Genomic DNA, 24807 nt, shown 5'->3' on the forward strand with positions numbered 1-24807 from the left:
AATGTAAATATCTTTCTTATAGGAATCTGTCCTGCTTAATATAAAACAGTATAAATTGAGTGTGCAGGTGTATGATAGTGCAGGTGTATCCAACTTCCAGCACTTCTACAGCTAGCCTGACAAAAAGAAAGGAGAGATGAGCTATTTGTGTTTTATGCGAATGCCCACATTTCAGTTGCACTTTATTTACAAATCTCCATTCATACAGTGTGCTCACCGTCTTTATGCTATTTTGTAGTCATTTGTAATTAAATACAGGTATAATGTCTGAATTGAACAGTTATAATAAATACTAAGAGCTGAAGCAAATATTCTGCGGTGAGCGACTGAAAATCAGAGCGGAGAGCAAGAGCAGAGAGCAAGGTTAAGTTACACTTTAAAAAAGTACGTTAGCACGTATCCCACGAACATGATAGCCACTTGTAGTTCCCTGTGGGACGAAAACGGGCTCCGAACGCACTGCATTGCTTGTTTTAAAAAACAAAATGTCACTGTGGTAAAAAAAAAAAAAAAAAGAAAAAAAAAAAGTTACATTTGGAGTCCATGGATCAGAGGCTAGGGGATAACTCTAGCTACCGCCAGTGAGACAGAAGAAAGTTAGAGCCAGGCAAAATGTGTAAACAAAGATGGTAGAAAAGTCGATCGAATGTGAAGCGATCACACACGCTGGCATCAGTAGGCTGAGACTGTGACAAGCTGTCATTGACTCCACATTTTGCACACTATTTTTCATTCTTACAGTAATACCTCTATTTGTTGTACCCCGAATAAATGCCTCACTCTGAAATAAGTCTAGCATTATCTAGCACTTCACTAAATAAACACTCCTGGCGATCCCGGGAGAATGGTAATGTCAGTCCCGATGGGTATCGACCTACCAGTTAAGAATCACTGCTCTACATGCATAGACTGGTATGAACACATTTCGAAGCACTTCTGCAATAAAATTAGCCCCAAAATCAAAATCACATCCAATCTTGTTATCGTTTTTCTCCATTTGTAACTGCTCAGGTTTGCCGTAAACCAGTTGTCAGGTATCTTTGGGCCATAGTTAAGACCTCTGACAGAGGTGTAACCGTCCAAGCAAGACCAGCCAGGGGACTACATTTGGCTAATTGCTGCTGACCTTTAAACTACAGCACACAGACTGACAAGCCAAAGCCGTCAGTGACATACATGAACACTTGCTCTGGAGCAGTCAGGGATGGAATGCAATCCTGACAGCGCACAGCATCCAGCAGTCATGCACACAAGACACACATTTGCTGCTGACTGACAACATACGGTGGAAAAAACTATCAGCCAAAACAGGATACGGTAATGATATTACAGTGTCATGATAAGGGGGGGATGAGTGGATGGCTGGCGGCTGGTCACAAAGAGTACTTCAAGGTTCTGTTGCAATTACAGTCATAAGTAAAGACTACAATTTTGGCAAATTTATAGCAATCAAAACAAATTATATAGAGCATTACCCTGAAAAATGTCTTTGCACCCTCTAAGATTACAACCGAAGGTAGACTACATTATAAACAATATAAACATTAGATCTAATGACATCTACTAAGTAAGCGGTACAACAAAGTTCTGCCTTAGCAAAGAAAATGCAGTAATGCTGAGCTTTGACTGACACCACAGAAATGTATCACGTATCAGTGTTGATTTTTATGGCTGCACCTGCACTGTATAATTTTATGAGATCGGTTTCTCAAATGGATAGGCTCCAGCATGCCCCCGCGACCCTAATGAGGATGAAGCGGTATAGAAAATGGATGGATGGATGGATGGATGGATGGTTTCTCAAATGTTGCTACATCATATAAGAAGGCAATCTTGGCCTACAAGCCCAACAACAAGCACATCCATAAACCCTTACATCTACATTTACACAAAATGTACATCATAGCTTCACTGTGTGATTGTATATTTTTACGGTTGATGAACGTACGTCTACTAAATCTCAAGAATAAACACAAAGTACTCCTGCAACGACCTCTTATTCCCGCCCACTGTTAAGTGAAAATACACAAAAAGCCTCATTATGTTGCTCTAACGTGGATCAACACTCGGTTACATAATGAAAGCGAAAATGCACTATAGCCCTGTAATGCTCTTGTTCGCTAATGACGCTTTATCGGCTGATTCCACAGCACAAAACATAAATAAGAGGTCTTTATTCGTGCCTATAAAACACAACAACAGCAAACTATACTATTTTAAACAGTAGCTGTCAGTGTTCCTGAAGGCAACGCGGCTAATTGACAGCTGCCCTACCGCGGGTAAAACCAACTACACACTGCTCGAGTGTCACCGTTTTAAAGTAAACATTGTATACGTATATTCTGGTTATATAATTTAACACGTGTTTTTCTTTACCGTTTGTCTCCGTACAACTCCGCCGGACCGTGTCGAGATGTCCGTCAGCTCTCTCACTCGCTCTCAGGCCATCTATTTACTGTCCAATCCCCTGAAGCTAGTAGGGAGCTGTCGTCGTCACTTCCGGACTCTCCACACTGTGCACCTGTAAATAAACCCCAGCGTTTGCGTCACCAAAGATCGACTATTCTGTGAAGGAGTCTTTCTCTTGCAACAGATTCCAAACCAGAGCTCGGTCAGATTTCCTTCTCCTCAATTTCGCGTTTTGAATTCTGAGTCTCAATTAGGTCATTTTTTTACGGTATTCATAAAACTCAACTTAGAAACATGTATTCACTGATATCATGTATTTAATTTATGTGTGGAAAAAAAATTAGGATAAAAACAATACTGACCTCTTGCACCTGCACCACGCCTACAGTTTACATGAAACTGCTGCAAGACAGCTGCAGACGGCAAACACAGACATGCATGTTTTATGCTCTGTGTTGACACAATGTGTAGTGAAACTACACCCACGGTATAAGCACGCCTGCTTAAGGAAAACATTGGTTGTATTATTTGAAATTTGTTACAATATATGAAGGGCAACATATAGTTTATTGTATCGCTCAGTATGCTGCAGTGCACTTCTACACCACTGCAATGTACTGCAACAAATTGACATTCAAAAGCAGGTGACAAGGTGTGATTTCAGTGACGCAAAAGCCTTTATTTATTTAAAGTAAAAAAAATAAACTGAAATACATCCCACAGTCAAACCTTCAACACAACCACACACAAGTAAACATTCAGGTATCCTTTGCTAAGGATCATATAACCATGGAGTGCATGGATACAGTTTTATTGATTGCTACTGTAACACTGCAGCCTGTGCAATGACTTTCCGCGTTATGGTTTATTCAAATTGGTGTGCATTTTCAGCTACATGTGCCATACCTATTGTCCAAGATAGTGATTAGTTGCTGGACATCTGTCAATGGATTATGGAGAGATGCATGTTAAGGAGGCACATGTGAGCATGAAGCAGAAACATTCAAGTAAAGAACATACCTGAAGATTGTACATGCTTTCAGTAAGGTTACATGAAATTTGATTAGATACTGAGCAGCAGCAGATATGGCTTAAGTGCTTTGAGTGCAACATGGTGAATCTTTGGGAAAAATGGCATGCCCTAGAAACCCTTGATCCATGGCTGGAGCCCCACCAGGAGTTACAATTAAGAGTTCCTATTATGCAGCATGGCGATCCGCCTCAGTGAGTCACTATGGTCTAAGCACAGTCGAGTTTTGCAGCTGACCTCCAGCCACTGCAGAGAGCCACGGCTGCACGTCACCTGAGAGGGTCAGAACATCCATGTTATGGCCTGAAGCATCATGAAGAGAACGGCCCAGCATGCAGATGAAGACCTCATCTCACCATGCTGATGATATCCTCGGAATCATCGCTTGAGTCCAGGTGAAGGTTGAGGACTGTGGTTTCCACCCAGGCGTTATCTGTGTTCCTGATGTCGTCCACATAACCTTCAAAAACCTGATTTAAAAAAAAATAAATAATTTTATAGTGGAAAAAAACAAAACCTCTTAAGCCTGACAAAATAAAATATATATGCCTGCAGAGTTTTTGACATCTAAAGTAAAAAAAAATATACAGTCTGATAGAATAAAGTAGGATAAGCGGTGTAGAAAATGGATGGATGGATGAATGGAATAAAGTCATCAACTTTCAACAACAACACTATACAAAATCTTGAATTGCAAACTTTTCACCACACTAAGAGACAAATGATTGGATTTAGAGAATGACATCAATCTGAACACTTAATTCTTTTCCGATATGATCAACGACAGGGAACAATACAACAGCGACATTGAATCTGACAATAAATGACCAATTATTCATTTTAATAGCAGAAGTATGTAGGCCAATGTCTGATATATCAGGCAATATTTTTCATTCATTTATCACTATTACTATAAGTTATTGTTTAATCTATATTCAGAATTCATTTCTAAATTATACAATGTTTCTGTTAGTTTTTTACTCCAGTATTTATTCATTCATTCATTTTTAATCTCTTTATTTATTTGGATTTATTTAGGTGTACCCAGAGGCTGTGGATATACTGTATGTGCTGATTGTTGTACTTTACTACTTTGGTCTTCTGCATTTACTAACCAAAGTGTTGACCTACCAGTGTTCCCTCAGCTATTTTTTCATGTAATTTTTCATACAGGTTCTTGCCCATGGTTCTCATCAAAGCCGCTGGCAGCCGATCCACAGATTCGACCGGTCCCTGCAGGTGTTCAATTGAGAGGCGTCAGGTAAATGTTTAGTAAAAATCAATTCTCAGCGGGACTCACCCCAGGTAGAACCAAGGTCTTCTGCTGCTCATCTGCAACAGCCAGAAATTCCAAAACTGACCGTCCACTGTCCCGCACACTAGACAAAGAAAATCATTAGACGTATATCAGATCCTGTAAGCAGACATTCCACTTTGAGTTGCTTGATTTGAACCCACCGTGTAATCACAAGATCTACATGCAGATTTGGACCCAGACGGTTGAGTGAACCTCGACCCCTGATGCCGGTCCTCCCTCCAGGGTTCCTAGTGTCAATTAGGGAATCGGATACATAAGACAATAATGCATGATGTTAACATTACTGTGCTGGGCCATAAAGAACCATACCTGTAATTTTCCAAGACGGATTCTGATCTGTGAGGAAGACAACAACAGGCTTGGTTCATTGAAAGTCTATATTTGCTGGGCAGCTCAATCAAATTCAGCCACAGTGGAACCTCTAAGGGCGACGCTCCAAGATATTCTTCAACTTCCGATTTCTGGTTAACAGATTTTCATTATTGGAAATAATAAAAAAAGAAATATTCTGTTCCAGCGTTAAACTGTTGCCATCATAAAACCTTTAACTGTACAGAGTGTTTCTAAATAACAATTTAACATTCTGTCATGCAAGTGTAAAAAGACATTAAGATATAAACAAAAATAAAACACTGTTTAACCACTTCAAATAATGACAGCATCTACCTTAACTATGAGCAGGTGATAACCACTGTAGCAGTTAGCCTGTCCTCATAATTTAGCATGACTTTTGTGGCATATTTTGCCTGAAAGTATATCTGAATTACACAACTTTGGGTTGTTTGAAATTTCATGTACCAGAAGTTTAGAATGTGACAATTCATGGACTCACCGGGTTTTGTTCATTTTTACGAACAAATGGAAGAATACCTAATTGGATTTTCTGAACTCCTGTTTCGATGCTAGTATCATATCGAGCAGGAAAAATGCTGCGTGAGGAGCTGTTCTAGACAGTTGTTTTATTTGTCATACTGTACAAGCGTAAAAATAATACAATAAACCAATATTAATATTAAAATTTAAGAAAAAAAAACGAACACAAAGGCATGATGCAAAGGTGAGTTATATCGCAGATGGGCCTCACATATCTCACTTGTCAGCATGTAAAACAACACTAACCACCATTAAATTAAAAAACCTTAAAACACTCCCACTACCCAAAGGCTTTGTTTAGCTAGCTGCCGTTTAACAATTCCGTCTGCCTCCGTCTAAGCATGAGTAATGTCCAAACGCTTCTCAGAAGCATCTGCTTAAGTGTGAATAACATCTTCATTCTGAGTAACGTACATTGTATATAATAATGTCTGAATTACATCTATCAACATCCAGTTTGTTTGTTAAAAAAGGCCAAGCTCCGCCCATCACCTCATCACAACAGTCGCAGCTCCTGGGTGGTCCACATCGCTTGTTTTGAAGTTCTATTTGGATCACTATTATGTTCGAATACTAATTATTTGGATGACTATTAACTTGGAACGCTATTATTTTGGACGACTTAATGCCTTGCAGGAGAGGGGGCAACAACAAACGGGCTGCCTACATGAAATAAGTATATAACATGTCATGGCTGTGAAAACATTCTTTTTTTAATCCTATTGTTGTCAAAATGTTGTCAAGTTGCAGATAGCGACTTCTGGGGCTGGAGGCGGACAAGCCGTCCGTCTGTGCAACAGCCATAAAAGTCTAAAAAGTGGTAAGATTCCAGTGAAAATGGCAAAAAAGAAAAAAGCCAGAGTAACATATGAGAAACTTCAATCTCTATCCAAAGCTGGCTGTTCGGAACTGTGAACATGTCTGTCAAGCTTGGAACGGCTAGCGCTGTCTGTCAAATTAAATCTGTAAACTAGCTTAAAAGCTAATAATAAAAAGTTTTTTATTAAAGTATGTGTTACATTACATTACATGTAGCCAAGACACTGTGGAATCTGGGGTGTGCTAACAGATTTGTTGTATCTTCAAACGTTATTGAGCTAGAGCCAGAAGAAAACCGCCATTGCAATTTTTGTGAATAACTACTGAACTAATATTGATATCCTTATGAATCGAGTTGCTAATGGTACGTTTTCACGGTCAAGGAATCTAAATATGTAGATAAAATAAATGTAGGACTAATATTTATGGTGTAAATCACAATATGGGGGCGAGCTATGGCACTTATCTAGCGTGATGTCGCCTAAGATGGCAGTTTTTGCTTGAATTCAAAATGACTTCACAGGATCCACTGTACATGACAAGGCTGCAAGGAAATAACAAAATCCTACCCATCCACACCATCTCCTTTGTCCTCTGAGCTATAATAAGAAGGCATGTACGAGCTGAAGCTGACCTGAAAACAACAAGAGTAACACGAAGTGGTTTGTTAAATTCAGATCAAAAATATTTGCCGTGAGGAGCGGTGGGTGAAATATAAATGTTAACTACCGTACCTCCCACGGCACCTTCTCCTCGGGCACTGGGAAGCGAGTGACTTTGCTGTTGGGGTAATGGAACTGGCGGGCCTTGACATGGAACCCATCTGTCTCTTTCTCTGACGTTTCTGACGAATCCTTCACTGTTGAAAGTATGGCTGCAGGAAAAGAGAACAAACATCTACATTTAATAGAAATCATAGAAATACATGACATGCAATGTTATGAACTAGGAAGAAATGCTAGCAGACTGAGTGGTTGCTCTTCTTTCAAAGCAAGACCCTTTGATTTGAGACTCCCCATAATCCACTGCAGGCCTTTGGCTGACTGGACAACCTGCAGATCAAATTCAATGCAAATGATGCGTCACAGAGTGCGACATGTATTTGTACAATATCTTCTCACAACCTGCTCCTCCAGTCGGGCCAGTCGTTTCATCAAGATGACCGAGCTCATCTCCTCTTCCCGCTCCAACCTATCAGTTATGGTGGCGATTCTGCGGGGAGAAAAACAACAAAAGAGTATGTGAAAACTCAAAAAATGCATTTCATCCTTCTTACTTTTGCGCCGTGTCCACAATACATCGCTCCATCGTCTCACTCTGCTGCTGCTGGGTGGACAGCAAGTATCTGTCCTTCATCAAGGCCTCCCATGACAGCAGCTCCTCTTCCTCAATGTGAGGGAGCTCGGTTCCTTAAGAAAAAAAATGGAATGTTAACAGTTTATGGATTAGCAGGCTACTTCCTGGTTCATGGAGGATGACGTAAGATTTGTACTATTTTTGATTCTGCAGTGTGCAGTGGGAATGTTGTTATTGTGCCTCAAAAAACACCCATCCATTTTCTGTGCCGCTTATCCTAATTAGGGTTGCGGGGGGTATGCTGGAGCCTATCCCAGCTGACTTTGAGCGAGAGGCGGGGTACACCCTGGACTGGTCGCCAGCCAATCGCAGGGCACATATAGACAATCATTCACACTCACATTCATACCTATGGACAATTCAGAGGAAATAAATTCCTGAAACTACACGGTTATCCAGATCCTCAGCAAAACTTGGCATCCTTGCAACACCTCCGTGGAACTCATTTATGTAGTTTTGTGTTTTATCCTACTTGCTAACAATCAAAATACTGCAAGTGCCTTTTGTGGTTAACAGAGTGGATTTACAATCTGTGGTGGTCAGAAATGAAAACATTGTACTCACTAAACTGTCTGGATTTATGGGATGGCCTACACAGCACCACGTTCCTTATGAAGATGTACAGGTGGCTGAGGATGATGAAGGGAGGAGGGGCAGCAGGGCGACTGTGGTATTCCTTGATAAGCTCATATCTTTGAAACTTCCATATTCTGTCAGTGTTGTCCTGCACTTCCTGGAACGTGAAGCTGCAAAGAGATGAGAAGATCTGAGGTGAAAAAGAGTGTGTGAGCATGAAGAATGAAGAGGTGGGACAACGTACTTGAAGATGGCGATCAGCAGGTTGAGCAGAAGTATGTTAGCAAAGAGAAGGTAAACACACAGCATGATGATCGTGAGCCACTCGGGGAAGGCTGGGGTTTGGTTTTCATTCAGCACAGGACATTTGGGCTTTAAGGGATCAGTGGCATTCATGCTGCAGGAGTCCATGTCAAATGCAGCATCTGCATTGGGAAATCACATGTTTCACCCAAGGCTCTGAAGAGGACTATCCAAACAAGAGTCAAATGTCCTCACAGAATGATCTATGTCCAGTACTTACTGGATAAATAAATGCAACCAGACATGGCATCTGTAAAGCTGAAGTCACGTTACGGAGACCGTAATACAATATATAGTATATTATTATATGCAGTATGGCATATTGTGATGTGATGTAGTCTCTTAATTGAGTACAGCATTGTTAAGTATTGTATACAGACGCCTGGTACTATCTGCAGTTGTGTAAATACCACATACAGCTGTGCTCAGAAGTTTACATATACCAATGGGCATGAATGTCATTAAATGTAAGCCCTTAATGGTTTATTTGAACCAATCTTTTTCCAAGGGGGGAGTGATTATATAACATATATGGTGCACAAGTTAGAATTTATTTTGGATTTTCTCTAATTTACGCAGGGCCAAAATGACACAAACTGGCTCAAATATATTCATCAGTCAGTCACGATCATAACAAGACATTCTGGAACCTTCAGCACCACTTATCAAGAAATGAGGTAAATGTATGTACAGTATATATTTGAACTTCCGTGTAAATGAGAGAAAATGCAAATTTTGTTCAGACTTGTGCATCCGGTTCTTGTTTACAAACATTCATGTAAAGGTTGTTCTGCTCCAAAACTAATCCAAGCATTAAGGCGCTCGCTTTGCTTTGTACACTTGGGTATACAGTACAGTCATGATGGAACAGACACAGGCCTTCCTCAAACCCCAAGATTCATTTAGATTCAGGTCAAGATGTCCAAAGACACATTTTGTGTTTTCTATTTCTGCTCACAATCAACGTTGGTGGGGACATTTCCAAATATGACAAGATACGGCTCATAAACAGCTCCCCGGATGATCCATTCCAGACGACTGTCATTGTGAATCAGGATGCCCTGTTTGGCCACACCGTACGCCACAACCCAGATACTCAGCAGGAACATGAAGAAGAACATGTCCATCATCTAGAAGAAAGTCAAGATGGAAACACACCAGTTGAGATACTGTATAATTTAGAAATTCTGAGATTTTGCTGAATTGGATAACCTTTGCTTGTGCTTTGCTATCAGTGCGATTTTGGATATTACCATTCTCCTGACAATGATGATCTTCGGTCCAAGTGTCCGACTGATGGTGAAGATGGCCATGAGACGCAGGCAGAAGACCACAAAGTCAATGCAGAGGATGATCTTACCAGCATAGAACAGCTGCGTCGTTAGCCTTCAAGACAAAAAACTGGGTTATTGAAAAGACGGCCCAGGTGATGGAACACCATTAAAGGTAAAGGTAACTCACCTAAACCCAAGGCCGATAATAAAGAGGATGATGGACAGAACGTCTAAAATATTCCACAGTTCTCTAATGTACACCCTGGCTTTCTTATGGAACCCAAATCCATCTGGATCATAAAACAACTGAAGTGAAAAAGAGAAAGTGGTGTGAGATCCTGTTGACAGTTAGACTAGCACTAGCTAACACAATTACTCCTAAACATATGTTAATGAGTTATTTACGTTTTCTATAAACAAGAGTATTAGGCTTTTTCTTTGGATTTTTTGCTAATGCCACCACAGGAGGGTACCAGTGACGACAAAGAAGACAAATGTGATCATAACCATAGAACCAGAAATGAAACTCAGTGCAACGTAAGGAATCGGTAACTGCAGTACATCTCAAGTTGACGATATGTCATCAATAACAATATAAGTGTGTCCAGGCATCCTCTTACCTGTCGGACCTCCTCACACACCAGGGAGAAGAGCCACACATACAGCAGGATCTCCCCAGGAGAGGGTGTGGCCTGGAAGTCCATCATCAGCACCACTGCAAACAGGAAGAGGAAGGCGAAGTAGGACACAATGTTCCAGTAAAACTTAACCTGTGGTGAACTGTACAGGCCAGTCAGTCTGGTCCAGCAGTTCAGAGACTTCATGGTGGTGAGGTCACTAATAGGGAGCACAAAAGGTCACGATCATTATGTTTTTTCAACGACACCTACCAACCAATACCAGACAAAACAAAATGTTTACTCACCAGCTTTTAGCTTTGGTTGTGAGCGCACTTCCTGTGACACTCTCCACGGTCTTTATGGCTTCATTTTTTTCAAATTCCCTCTGGATTAACTCGTCACGTCTAGCAAGACAAAACATGGACAATCCACTGGGAAATACTAATGAACATGGTATTGATTTGGTACACAACAGAAGGAGAACCATCAAAGCCATTTTGAACATTATGCATTATTCATCTGCGTTTTTGAGTTGACAGGGATCCTAATACCGTCTAAGAGGTATTGCTACCATCTAGTGGTGCCTTCAAGTACACACAAGTACACAAAGAACACAAAACCTTTGCCAATTTGATGTTTATTTCTTATTTGTTAAGCAATTTAATAAGACAGACCTCAAGTTGCATTCTTATAAACGAGTTTTGGTGATTTGCCAAATAATAACACTGCGGCACAAGACTACCACAGCGCGTTTAAATCAGATGATGTAGGCTCATTGAAAGTTCTTCAAATGAAAAGAAAGGAGCAACGATTTCTGTTTTGAGTTTTTATAATAACTAGAGATAGAAGTATACAGTGGTGTTTGCCCCCTTCCTGATTTACTTTTTTAAATGCTTAAATGCTTCAGTGCACCAAACAAATTTAAATATTAGCCAATAACAACACAACTGAACACAAAATGCAGTTTATAGATGAAACATTTTATTATTAAGGGAGAAAAAAATCCAAACCTACATGGCCCTGTGTGAAAAAGTGATTTGCCCCCCCCCTCCCGCTAAAACATAATTTAAGTGAGATTAACTGAGATCTATCAGTCTGGAAAAGGTTAACATTTCTAAAAAGCCATTTCTAAAGCTTTAGGACTCCAGCGAACCACGGTGAGAGCCATTATCCACAAAGGGCGAAAACATGGAACAATGGTGAACCTTCCCAGGAGTGGCCGGCCAACAAAATTAACCAACAGCACAGCAACGCCTCATCCAAGAGGCCACAAAAGACCCCACAACAACATCCAAAGAACTGCAGGCCTCATTTGCCTTAGTTAAGGTCAGTGTTCATGACTCCACCATCAGAAAGACACTGGGCAAAAACAGCCTGGGTGGCAGAATTTTAAGACAAAAACCACTGCTGAACAAAAAGAACATTAAGACAAAATTTTTACTTTTTGGAAAGTGTGTGTCCCATTGCATGTGGCGTAAAAATAACACCGCATTTCAGAAAAAGAACATCACACCAACAGTAAAATACGGTGGTGGTAGTGTGATGGTCTGGGGCTGTTTTGCTGCTTCAGGATCTGGAAGACTTGCTGTGATAAATGGAACCATGAATTCTGCTGTCTACCAAAAACTCCTGAAGGAGAATGTCCGGCCATCTGTTGGTGACCTGAAGCTGAAACCAACTTGGGTTCTTTAGCAGGACAATGATCCAAAACACACCAGCAAGTCCACCTCTGAATTGTTGAAGAAAAACAAAATGAAGACTTTCGAGTGGCCTAGTTAATGTCATGACCTGAATCCTATTGAGATGCTGTGGCATGACCTTAAAAAGGCGGTTCATGCTGGAAAACCCTCCAATGTGGCTGAATCACAACAATTCTGCAAAGATGAAATTCCTCCACAGCCTAAGGGCCTCATTGCAAGTTATCGTAAGTGCTTGATTGCAGTTGTTACTGCTAAGGGTGGCCCAACCAGTTAGGGGCCAATCACTTTTTCACACAGGGTCAAGTGTGTTTGGATATTTCTTCTCCCTTAATAAAAAAAAGTTTCATTTAAAAACTGCATTTTGTGTGCAGTTGTGTTGTCATTGACTTTAAATTTGTTTCATGATCTGAAATATTTAAGTGTGATAAACATGCAAAAAAATACATCAGGAAGGGGGTAAACACTTTTTCATACCACTGCGCATATATATATATATATATATATATATATATATATATATATATATATATATATATATATATATATATATATATATATATATATATACATATACACACACACACACACACACACACACACACACACACACACACATATATACACCAAGCTTCCGATCAGATTCCAGTAAGCATATTTGCACAGTATATAATAGGAGTGTCACGAGACACTCAGTTCAAGAGACGGGACGAAACACAAGATTGGCTCTATGAGAACAAGACGAGATGAGATTTTAATATTACTTTTAAGGAAAGAACAATGAAAAAAAACCAGACAATATATCGCAATCTACTAATTCTACTATGTTACGCTCTTTTGCAATCTGTGTGCATGCTACCGGCACCCACCTCACCTCCACCCACCGAGACTGACAAAAGGGCTCGCTCCCCGTGCATGCCAATGCACAGAGTGAACTCTCTTCCTGCCTGTTTGGAGGCGAGAAATGAGGAAAACAGACACGATGCGCATGGCAACATATTGAGGATGGAAAAGTTATCAAGGTAATTTATTGTGTGATTAATCAATTAATTTATTATCATCCCAGACCGAGCGCCCACAAGACTTTTTTTTTTTTTCTGAATGAGAAATGTTGTCACATTTTAATGTCACGAGATCTTGTGACACTCCTAGTACAGTATATAGGGACTGCTATATATTTACTTTGATTTACATAAAACGATTCAACTTCACCTATAAGTCAGAAAGCCAGTGTAGATGAGTGGAAAGCATATCATGCAGATCATCACTCTCCACACAGGATTGTCCACTGAAAGCTCCCCACACCAGATCTGAGTCAAGAGGGCCTGGAGGTCACACATCCACACATTGGGTGATGTCATTATTATTAGTATTATTAATTGGAAGCATGTAAATTAATTATTGATTATTCATGCACTGAAAAACTAGTGCACTACGCTAGATAACTTTCAAACTTACTCCCGCTCCATTTTGAACATGCAAATGACAAACTTATTGTCTCTGTCTTTTTTTGTATTGTTTTCTTTCTGTTGTTTTTATGCTTAATTGTGTTTATGTCTTTAGTTTGTACCATGTTAAGTTGTTGTTCATGTTTAAAAAAAAAAAGACTAGTGATTGCATGTACAAACATAGTGCCCGTGATTGCTTATTCATTAAACTACCATGCATCTACTATTAGGGGTCAGGTGTGTAAAGGGGAAAGTGTGGAGGGGCCCTTCAAATGTATATTAATATAAATAATACATAATATAAATAAAATTATACACTTTTTGCAATAGTTTTTCTACATATCAATTGTAGAAAAATACAATACAGTGCATTAATTTTACAAAAAGTAATTAATTAACCAAATAAAAATATACTAAATAAAAGCAGATCAATGTTCCAGATGCCACATACAGTATGCTCTGCAGACAGTGTACGTTGTAGTAAAGACAGTGAAACATGGTGGTATCTGTATTAGTTTGGTTTTAATTTCCTGATACCTAGTGGCACCAACACTGAGGAAAAATAGGACGCATCTATTTGGGGTGCTACATTTAGTTACTCAAGTGATGGTGCACGGCCTTAATAGACTTAAAGACTAATTGAGGTCAATTAAAAGTGTAGAAATAACTCATGAAAGTGTTCATGCAAAAAATGTCACCATACCTGAACACCTGACAGAGCCACAAAGCTTTTACAGTTAGCTGCCAGTGCCAGTCTCAGGCACGTGGTCCTCCCCCACAATGGCGACACGCGAACAAGCAGCTTCTTAGCCCGCTCCTCACCATTGCTGTAACACTGTGTGAACACACCTACAACACAGAAGACGGACACCTGAATGAATCAGCTTTTTCAAATTAACGTGACGTACCATATATTCATACCAATCGCGTGCCTTTCGTAGTGATTGGCCAGCTCTAGCATGTCGACGGCTTCATCCGCATCACTTTCTTCCTCTGCCATTTTCCTTAAGATCTTGCATGCAGCCAGGGCAGCGGACATGCAGTCTGTACACTGAGTAAACAAGAGTACACTGAATATACAATACAAAAACAATGATTTCCCCAGCTTGGTCTGTGTTGTCACAACCTGCTCCCAGGCAATTTCTGAAAGCTCCTTATTGTTTTGCACAACTGCCCAAAGAAAAAGGTCTCTAGCTGGGTCTCTCTGGGCCTCCGCAAGGTCCATCCTGAGGGGAGCTTGGGAACCCGATAGACTTCTTGACAGCTGGAAGGACAGTGAAATTATCTCGTGTAAGCGAAAGCTTTCAAAAGATATGCAGTCGTCTACCAAAGACATGCGGTATGTTAGCTGCTACTCTCATATTATCCATATGTTATGATACATGATTGCATACAGTTAAAGGCCACTTTATTAGGTACACATTCTCAAGAAGTTGTGAGATGTTTTGAAATGGTGGTGTGAATGTCAAATTTAGAGTAACTTCGCACACTGCTAAGTATAAGAACAATATTTTGAAAAAAAAAGAATGAAAAATGACTTAAAAATGACATTTAATTATTGTTTAAGAAAATGTCAGTAATGCTGTGTATTAAAAATACAAGGTGCAATTTTATTGTCATTATGTGCAATTTAGTTTTAAGGGTTTTTTTTTGTTGTGTCTTTTTCGCAGTAGTGATATTTCAATCATACTAATGAAACTGGAGATGATGGACCTAGTGGCTCACCGATGCTGCATCCTCCATGTTGAACTGGTACGTCATGGTAGGCGGTGGGTAGATGGGCTGGGTAAAGTTGCCCAGCAGGTGCCGCACCTCATCAGACACGTAACTCAAGCAGATACCCTCACTTGGCCCCGCCTGCACCCGGTTCTTGAGGACAAACACTTTCCTCCTCCGGCTGCAGGCGGAATGGACCCGTTTGGCCAGCTTGCGGAGGAAGAAGCAGCTGGGCAGCTTTTTGTAGAGGTCACACAGCGTGTCTTCACTCTGCAGGAACTCTCTTAGACTCACGCCGTTCTCCAGCAGGAGACTCACAAACTGGGGCTTGTTCCCTGCCAGGGCCGAGAACATGGCCCAATGGAGGTCACCCGACTGGAATGGACAACAAAGCACATTTTTCAGGTTGTGTTCTGAGGTTTTAGGAGGAAATCATACAAAATGTACTAACACTGATGTTTCACTGTGCAGGTGCAAGCTCTAAATGTATGCAAAACTTCCCATGACAATGCACTTTATAGAAATGGCAAATCTTGCCACACACCCAATTGGCCAAAACTTTCTGGGAAAAAATGTCACCAATGTTGCACAAACATAAAGAGGTCAAACTGCTGCCATATGCACATCTAAAGCATTAGTCAAGAGTATTCAGCTTTTTATTTGGCTTTTCTTGTAGGTACCAGTCACGGCAAAGAGGACAAATGTGATGATAACCATAGAAGTTGTTCACACATGCAGGAAAGTGGAACACACGTCTCTCCTGGCTGCACAGTACACATGGCTAATTTGCAAGTTGTCGTTCATTAGCAGGTATTAGTGACTGCTACTAGCCACGGAAATCAGTTGACTGACCTTCCACTGGCTTTCGTCGGTGAAGATCTCGGTGGCGGCTATGTCCACTCGGTTCCAGACTATAGCCAGTTCCAGCTGCCTCCTCCAGCCCTCCACTCCCTGTGACTCACTGGCCCTCGAAGCTAAGAAGTTACAGTATATTGACAGCACACTGACGCTCACCATCAAAGTTTTGCCAATGATACAAAATATATATACTACACCATGTCCAATGTGACTTTTTTTTATCATTTACATATCCGAGTATACATTTCTTTCAGTAAGGGATTCCATTAAAAGTATGTACTATGTGTAATGTAAAAAACCTAGACCAAGGGTGCCCAAACATGTTCCAGCAAGGGCCCCCATACATAAAAATTGAAGGATGAGGCACCACTTTGATACATTTTGTACATTAAAGATGCTAAATATAGTCCAATGTAGGTCAATAAATGCTACCTGAACAAAATATCCACATCTAAGCTTTTTGTTACAAGTCACAAAGCAAATGAGAGAACACTGTAACGAAATTGCACTAAAAAACATGGTTTGAATTTGGTAACGATCGGATGAATCTTCTAGGAGTTTTTGTAGGGGGCCTGGAAATTTCCAAAATGACCTTAAAATGAATGCTTCCAAGTAAAAATGTTTAACTTTCTGTTGATTTGACAGGACGGGTTGTTGAGACTTATACTCATGATCGACATGTGTACCAAATTTCATGTTGCTAAGTGATGCTCAGTGATAGATACAAAAATTCATTTATTTTTGTTACATCTGCAACCCCGTTTTTGTGATGAGGATTAAGAAATTTGACAACATTGAGTTTAACAAACATTGTCCAACCAACAATTTGCTTCTACCACTTTGCATCAGCACACTTAATTGCTGCAAGGTCTTCTTCGGGCTTTTAATAATGACATACTTTTCCCGGTCAAGTACTGAAAAATAGAACACATTTCACTTTTGGCATTCGAGCCTCTGTGAGTCAGCAGGAAGTTGGCCTGGAAGTTGCCTTAATAATTTAACGGAGGCCAGAGATGGAAACAATTTGAATGTGGAATAATCTTAAAGCATCAATGAGCCCACCTTTGAAGAGTGCTTGCAGAATGGCCACATCCACATCCCCGTGACTATCCCCGCCTCCTCTGAACACCGTCAGCAGGTGAGACATCCTGATGATGTCCTGAATCTGCCACAGAATGTGGACACTTGTTCAGAAAAAAAGAAAAAAGAATAAGGAATGTTTTTGCTTACCTTTTTGGTCCACTCGATGATACTGAGGTCAGAGAAGTTGTCATACTCGTGGCTGAGGAACTTCTTCAGCAGGCGGTGGATGAGACTGATGGTGACCTGGCTCACAGGTAGTCCTGCCGCGTGGGCGATCACGTCGGCCATTCTTCCAGAGCCCTCTAACACCACACACGGTGTGTCGTTGAGCATGGCTGTGTAGATGGTCTGAGAGGGGAGAGATACATAGACACACAGCATGGTTGGACCACGGGGAGACAAAGACGACAAAAGTGAGGACTCACGTTGAGAGTGCCTGCTCCTCCATCCAAAACTACACACACCACAGGGATGGTCACTCCAACAGCTGGCAATGAAAAATACATGTGGTTTAAAAAACAGCACGCAGGATGTGAAAGTGGTAGAAAATCTAGCAAGGCGTGTCATGTTCAGGCTACCAAATACGGTTCCTTGCGGCAATTCATGAGTCCAGATATAACTGACCTGTAATGGTGTGCTACCTTTGTTTCCAAGAGGCTTTCCGGAAATGCACTTCTCCAAACGACTCCGCAGATCGATCTCAACACCATAGCGGCCGTGTGTCCCATCATCCACTAGCAGGAAGTGAGTGTGGTTGTTATCAAGGCATGGCATTCGACCCTTGACGTCCATGGGGTAATGGGCGGGGAAACAACCCTGAAGAGAACATACTGGTTGTACTAACATTAGAAGATGAATGTGACCATGAAAATACATGTTAATTATCTAGTACCTGTGAATGCACCAAAACGTCTCGATTGTTAATGACTCCCCATGTTGCCAGTCCAATGGTCACAATCTGGCCCTGCATGGAGCTGCTCAGAGAGTAATCCCTCACCGCCTGCCCTACATGCTTCATTACACCAGTGTTGGTGCCACCTGTGATGATCCACGCACCTGGATATACAGTAGAAGAGCAGTGTAGTCTTTAGCACCGTACATGCTAAAAAAAAAAAAAAAAAAAATAGATAAGTTAGCTATACAGGTAATGTATTAAGTAACTAAATAAAACTAAACTGAAAGTACTTTTACTGCCCCCCCAGAGGCTGTAAGCAGCAGTGTTATCTGATTGAACAATGCTATACTACAATATGATCTTCCAGCCATACTAGCAATGATGACATTGCTTTTCTTATTCTCCTGCCTCTTCGGATTACAACTGCTACGAGATCCTGCAGCTCCTCTTGCATGAAAATTGGTGAGCAAAGAATCGTACCTATTGTACTGCATCAGGAGTTGCTTTGTAGCTCATTGGCTGGGATAGAGATGAGCTTCTTTAGTGTACATCATTGATCGGCACAGTTCAATGTCCGGTTTGCGATGACAGGCTCTATCCAATCTCTCTGCTTGCATTGCAGCCACATTAGAAAATATTTGAGTCATATTATATTTTTACCCTCAAATGATGGCAACCTGATTGGGATCCCAGAATATCCGGTTCCATGCACTTCTTTTCTGGGTTACACTGCTATGATGCAAATCAGCATGGAAGAAGCAAAATAAGTATTGGGCCACCTGAATCAAAAAGTCCAAAGCTCCAACAATTTGGAGTTCAACCAAATTTTTGGGAAAAAAATATCCCTCAAAAGTCAAGGGATAGTCAAGCAAAACAAGGAACAGCATCTAAGACAGGGGTGTCCAAAATGCTGCCTGGATTCCATTTGCACACTGTGGCACATTTAAAAAATACAATTATAAAAAATAAAAAATAAAAAACTCAAAGAGCAAAACTGGAAAAAAAAACAGCAGTATTTTTTTTTTATACTAAGAGAACAAAGTCATAATATTACAAGAAAAAAAGTTTTGAATTTTATGTTAACAACATAATATTAGGAGCTTGGGAACTTGGTCATTTGAAAAGTAGCTCGCAGGCTGAAAAAAATTGTGAGCACCCCTGGTATCGATGAAGTGTAATGATAACCATAGAACCTAAAGTGGAACATGTGACATGCTGGTAAGCAATTACATTCATTTAGTATCGGTTACATACACTAATTAATTAACCTAACTAGATGCTCAGAGAAAAAAAGCACATATTATAGACGCCACTAGGTGACAGTATCACTCCTCAAACAAATCTTTAAAGGATTAGGCTGAGCAGTTTTACTTTATTTTAGTTTTATTATGCAGTGGTCAACTTCTTTTTACACTTGTATGACAGTTAAGAATGTTAAAATGTGACTTAAAGCATTGCCTACACAGTTAATCAAGGCTTTACAATGCCGACACTTGGAGCAAAGAACTTATTAACTCACATTTAATTATATTATTTTGAAATTAAAGACAATTTTGAACATTGTGATAGTTTGACAAACTTGATAGTACTTGTATGCTGTCAGAGATGCTAACCTGTTGTCTGGGCCACTTTGATGAGACCTCTTTGGAAAACATTCTTGAGCCGCGTCTTCAGATAGAAGTTCTTAGCTCCTCCGGTCACTGATATCAGCAGGTTGGGAGGACACAGTTTCCACTGTTCAGTCAGTAACTCGTACAGGGCCTCAGGACTGGTCTCTGTGGACACTCGGGCATACTGAGAATGAAGGAAAAACAAACCATACAATGTCCAATGTATTTTCGACCTGTAGCTCTTTTTTTTTTTTTTTATTGCCCCGCAGAATATTGTAAACGAACATTACGACGATGTTTAGGGCAACACTGAAAAGAGCTTATAAGAAGTCACTGGCATAGCATAGCATCCATATGTTGACCTTCGGTGATTAACAAATGTATTACTGTCAGTATTAGTTTGTTAGTATTAGTATTATTAGAATTAGGCCACAGCTGCTTTAAATAATGGTAATTCTAAAAAGGTTAATGCACCAGTATGTGGACGCTCGTTTTTAATTAATTTAATTACAAAAAAAATTTGTTTTAGTTCATTTGTCAAATAAATGATACAAATAATAAATGTAACAATATAATATATAAAATATGTAATAACATAATAATAGAATAAATAATAGGAGTGTCACAAGACACTCAGCTCAAGAGATGAGATGAAACACAATATTTGGTCTAAGAGACGAGACTTTAACATTACTTTTACGCGTCACAATATTTTTCACTTTTTTTTTTTTTTAGAGGAATTTCTTTTTCGTGTGTCCTTTTTTTCGCCATCTTTTGTAGCAAGATGATATGGCCTGCGCTGGACAAATGTACGCATTTTCATACGCACAAGTACAAGTGGATAAATCCAATATTTTTCGTGTGAATGTTGTTATGCACACTCCAACACACATCTCTGCAGTGGTTTGCTTTGCAAGATATCAGAAACACAAAGATACGAGGTCTGTTTTCATGGATGACTATCTATCCATCTATTTTCGTACACCCTGGACTGGTCGCCAGCCAATCGCAGTCATGGATGACTAAGGAAATTAAAAAATGACAGTCACATTTGAGAGACTGAAATCAGGATATTTACAGTACATTTTTAAATGAAACGATTTAATTTGATTAATTGGATAATCGATTAATCATCAATCCATCGTTGCAACTGTATACAAGACCATTCATTGCCATGTAATGACTTGTTCTTATTAAACAAACGAGCATTGTGATCCATGATTATTCACTTTTGTTCGCGGAAAATAGATATTTCTTCATTTTTTCCTATTCATCCCTTCACATAATCATCCCTTCACAGCACAGCACAGCTCACGTTTTATTACTAATTTGTGCTCAAATCAACTCCTCGGTAAGAAAAGTAGCTACTGGCTGTAGAAGTCACTAGATGAGCTCTTCAGCTAATTTGCATACTATTTGCATATGATGATGTAAGACATGCATAAAAGCATAACCTCATAAGAGAGATAAAAAAGTGAGTAAAAACTATAAATTAACTAGATTCTTGGTTTGTTCATTTAAAAGTGGCCATCACTTCATCAAAATAAAAAAAAACTTTTATATTTTATCTAAAAAAATTTTTATATTTTATCTCGGTCAGTGCTTCCCAAAGTCCAGACAGTGTAATAATTACACCCAGACTCCACCCTTTATCTTTGATTTAGGCCTACTTGTTTAATTTATCACACAACGTTCTCCCATCACATTCTCTGACATACTGACAGGTAGCGACCGAGTCCGAATGAGGCTCGAGTGTAATGAGTAGCAATTTAATGAAGATTAAGAAACATTTCAGTTTTAGATCCTGCTCTGTAAATCAGGACGAGATCTAACACCCCTGCTCTACTGCCTCGTTCTTGTCGGAGCACATGCTGCTGATTGCAGAAACTACCGCTCACCACACATAATTTTTTTCTTTTGTTGACAGTTCAGCCTTGGCAGAGGTCTGCACTCTTCTGATTAGTGCTACTATTTTCTATCTTTGGGGGGGGGGTTGGTGTGTCGCAATGTAGGAAAGTAAATGTAATGTTTAACCTTGGTCGTCGTCTGCCTCAAACCACCAAAGCTGATTTCCCCGAAAGCGTCTGTGGGTACTTCGCGGACATGTCTGTGTGCGTCCCACACCTCTCTGCTGAAGTCCTCCTCTTTGATGGCCTCGGCCGCATGCTCACTCTTCCCGTAGCCACACATGCACACATCCTCTCTGTGGCAGCAACAAGAGGTCAATAAGGGTCAATTACAAGGTTATTTCGTGGAACCTTTCAACACAGGAGCAAGTCATACCTGGCACCTTTTATAAAGAAGCAACACTCCTTCTTGCGGATGTTGTGTCTGATCCAGGTGGCATGCTGGAAAGTAGGCGAAAGAGAAAGTAGCTTTATGGCACCGCTCGCACTCAAGGTCAGATTTTGAATCAGCTGAGACCCTCCCGTCTCCGCCATAGCAGAAGCAAAGCTACAGAAGACAGGCTGAGTCTGGGAGCAGATAACAGTATAGAATAGCTTCCATAGAGTGCAGCCTGTTTGTGCCGTCTCATTCCACTCTTCTACTTGTGTGATGTCAGTGAGAGCTGAGCAGGCTGCCAGACATCCCATTTACCGAAAGTCAGATGCCAGAGATGGATCGATACATTACATCACTGATGGGGGATTAATTACCACTTTATAACAAAAAAACATTAAAGATGCAGCACTTGAGAACATAACACGGATTGTATTAATGACAACTGACAAATAAACACACAGATTTATACAATTTAGCCAACTCCAGGCATTTTTCACCACTCATAATAACCGTTATTGTTGATTTTTCGTTAGCTGCTAAATGTAAAAGTATGTGATTAGGCACATACAGTATATGGCCTGGCTAGAAATGATCTTTACATGTTTTTGGTCAATCAGACTACCAGGCACACTCTTGAGAGCTCAAAACTAAATATAGTAAATTTACGTTATTGTGCAAGATAGCTCCTTAAGGTCAAGTTCTTGGTCATTGCGGCCTCATATGAGGAGAGAATGACAATATACGTAATTGAAGACCTAGAAAGCCATCATCACAGATTTTAATATGAGGAAGGTCTTGATACGGTGTGGTTTGAATTTGGATGCAAGATAAACTCTTTCAGGTCAATGTTTTTGTTGGACATTGTACCATCATGTTAAGACATATTGGAAACAAAATTGCAGATCCAGGCTTTAATATGAGTTGACTCGATAGATTCATGCAAGATAAGCTCCTTAAAGTCAAGATGTGTGTTCTTGGTTATTGCACCATCATATGAGGACTTATTGGCAACATACGTAATTGCAGATCTAGAAAGCCCTCACCACAGGCTGGAATATAATGTTTCTGACTTTTCTGCAGAGTTTAGTTTAGTTTAGTTTTTTATTTGCCAACAGTTTAGGGAAAGCCCTTTTCTGATCCAGTGACCTCTGACCTCAAAAATGCTCTTTCGGACAATTGACTCACCTTTTTAAGACACAAAATCACGTGATTAATTTTATATTTCTGCTTCCCTTGCTGCACCATCACATGGGCTTTTTGGTCTTTTTCTGCTAAAGTGGGAGGAGATCGAATAGAGAGAGCTTGTCAGTTTACATGCACACTCACATTAGGTACACCTGCACATTCCGATACGATACGAGCGATCTATCAAATCAACTGTACCTCTCTTGTTGCCCACTGAGCCTCCTTTAACTTGGATGACGGACAGCACGAACATGAAGTCACCTGTGTGTTGTTCAGCGACACTCACGGAAATGCAATGTTTCATTGTCATCTCCAGGCGTTGGCGCGCTTGTTGCCAGGCGACACACCTCTGAGTATCCAGGATAAAAAGAGATCTTGTTCCCGAAAGACTACAAGACCGTTTTAACGTACTAGGTAAACAAGTTTAACACAGTCCACCGCTTTGTGTGTTTCTGTGAGTTAAATGCCCCCATACAACATGCTTTGGACCTTTGAAGTAAATTAAAACATTATAATGCAAAAATACCCGCGACCATTGTGAGGATGAGCGCCATAAAAAATAGCTGGATGGATAATACAACTATAAGCAAATCTTGTTCATCTTATATTCTATTTTATGATACTTTACACTGTACATATGGTATTGCATTTTATACAGAAGTGTTCTTAGGTTTGTTCTGCAACTGAGCTACTGCGACCAAGCACTTTCCCTTGTGGATCAATAAAAGTCTGTCTCAGACCCAGACTAATGTTGTGGTAAAAATGATTGTTCATTCGCATTTGTGTCAATCATAAAATATAAAACAGTACAATTCAAAATACTGCAGGGAACCAAGTTTAGAGATATCAAATTTTCGTTTCAAACTGTCACTCCCTTCAAGTGTTTGTCCAAAAAAAACCAAAAACATTTTTATCCAGATGCAAAGGCTCACTTCAGTTGTGTCAAGAAAAACCTTGTTGCTATCATGGAATAGTGTTTACGAGACATCATGTTAAGAAGACATTTTTTCACACCAGTGTACGAAGCGTTCATTAGACACACGGTGTTAAGTCAAGTTAGCTTTTGCTTTCAGACATTGCCGATACAGAAGAACTGAAAATTATTATGCACAAGACAACGTAGCCGAATTCAAGGAAACATATTCAAAAGGTTTCAGCAATGAGCCAATTTTCCAATTAATCAATAATAGTTCACCAAATGAAAGTCTAGAAAACACGCATTTCTGTAGTGGACACAAAGCAAAGCCATCAAACAAATAACTTTTTTCCGACATACTGTAACTAGCCGCTACAAGTGAAAGAATAAAGGCATCTTACCGCTGAGTTAGTTTATCCGTAATGAGAAAAATAAAAACAAATAAAGTTGCATCTCTATGTGTATTTTGTCTGTTTACCACTTAAACCTCTTTGCTGCGGGGCAGCAATAGCGAATCAGTCGGGGAGCTTAATATCAG

The 24807-nt window shown here is 40.0% G+C and overlaps 2 protein-coding genes across 6 annotated transcripts in view; both read right to left on the reverse strand.

Annotated features, from left to right (window-relative positions):
* Positions 1–2512, reverse strand: part of si:ch211-45c16.2 (mitogen-activated protein kinase kinase kinase 13) — a 35489-nt gene extending 32977 nt beyond the window's left edge. Inside the window, exon 1 of one of the 2 annotated variants that reach the window (XM_054786332.1) lies at positions 2377–2512. The gene's annotated coding sequence lies outside the window, so the exon portion shown is untranslated. The remainder of the gene's footprint in view (positions 1–2376) is intronic. The other variant, XM_054786333.1, reaches the window with a different exon arrangement.
* A 571-nt stretch (positions 2513–3083) lies between these two features.
* On the reverse strand, positions 3084–24137 carry trpm2 (transient receptor potential cation channel, subfamily M, member 2). 4 transcript variants are annotated; one of them, XM_054786723.1, is made up of 34 exons: positions 23552–24137; positions 23354–23439; positions 22169–22233; positions 21920–22088; positions 19889–20069; positions 18273–18436; positions 18022–18196; positions 17806–17867; positions 17528–17728; positions 17360–17462; positions 16292–16413; positions 15449–15814; positions 14850–14987; positions 14645–14774; positions 14427–14572; positions 13488–13600; positions 10884–10982; positions 10579–10795; positions 10146–10264; positions 9938–10070; positions 9643–9814; positions 8626–8806; positions 8370–8551; positions 7726–7858; positions 7574–7661; positions 7417–7501; positions 7184–7323; positions 7019–7083; positions 5067–5093; positions 4898–4984; positions 4740–4818; positions 4571–4672; positions 3796–3909; positions 3084–3712 (listed from the first exon to the last, which is right to left on the reverse strand). In XM_054786723.1, the coding sequence occupies exons 1-34, from the start codon at positions 23661–23663 to the stop codon at positions 3596–3598; spliced, it is 4473 nt and encodes a 1490-aa protein (XP_054642698.1). In that variant the 5' UTR covers positions 23664–24137; the 3' UTR covers positions 3084–3595. The 4 variants fall into 4 exon arrangements, 3 of the variants coding, with proteins under 3 accessions (XP_054642698.1, XP_054642700.1, XP_054642699.1); XR_008572416.1 differs by lacking the exons at positions 3084–3712; positions 3796–3909; positions 4571–4672; ... (2 more) ...; positions 5067–5093; positions 7019–7083 and having other exon boundaries at positions 7238–7501; positions 7766–7858; XM_054786724.1 differs by lacking the exons at positions 3084–3712; positions 3796–3909; positions 4571–4672; ... (4 more) ...; positions 7184–7323; positions 7417–7501 and having other exon boundaries at positions 7639–7661; positions 7748–7858.
* Positions 24138–24807: the final 670 nt, after the last annotated feature.

This window comes from Dunckerocampus dactyliophorus, chromosome 9 (assembly GCF_027744805.1).
Source record: "Dunckerocampus dactyliophorus isolate RoL2022-P2 chromosome 9, RoL_Ddac_1.1, whole genome shotgun sequence".
NCBI classification, from domain to species: Eukaryota; Metazoa; Chordata; class Actinopteri; order Syngnathiformes; family Syngnathidae; genus Dunckerocampus; species Dunckerocampus dactyliophorus.

Bases quoted from the DNA above. Each gene is read 5' to 3' on its own strand.
- trpm2 (XM_054786723.1), bottom strand. From the start codon at position 23,663: ATGACAATGAAACATTGCATTTCCGTGAGTGTCGCTGAACAACACACA. The intron at 14,988-15,448 runs GTGAGCCACTAG...CTGTCCTTCCAG, and splicing joins ACATGGAGGATGCAGCATCG to CTGTCAAGAAGTCTATCGGG. The intron at 10,796-10,883 runs GTGAGTAAACAT...GCTCCCTATTAG, and splicing joins ACAACCAAAGCTAAAAGCTG to TGACCTCACCACCATGAAGT.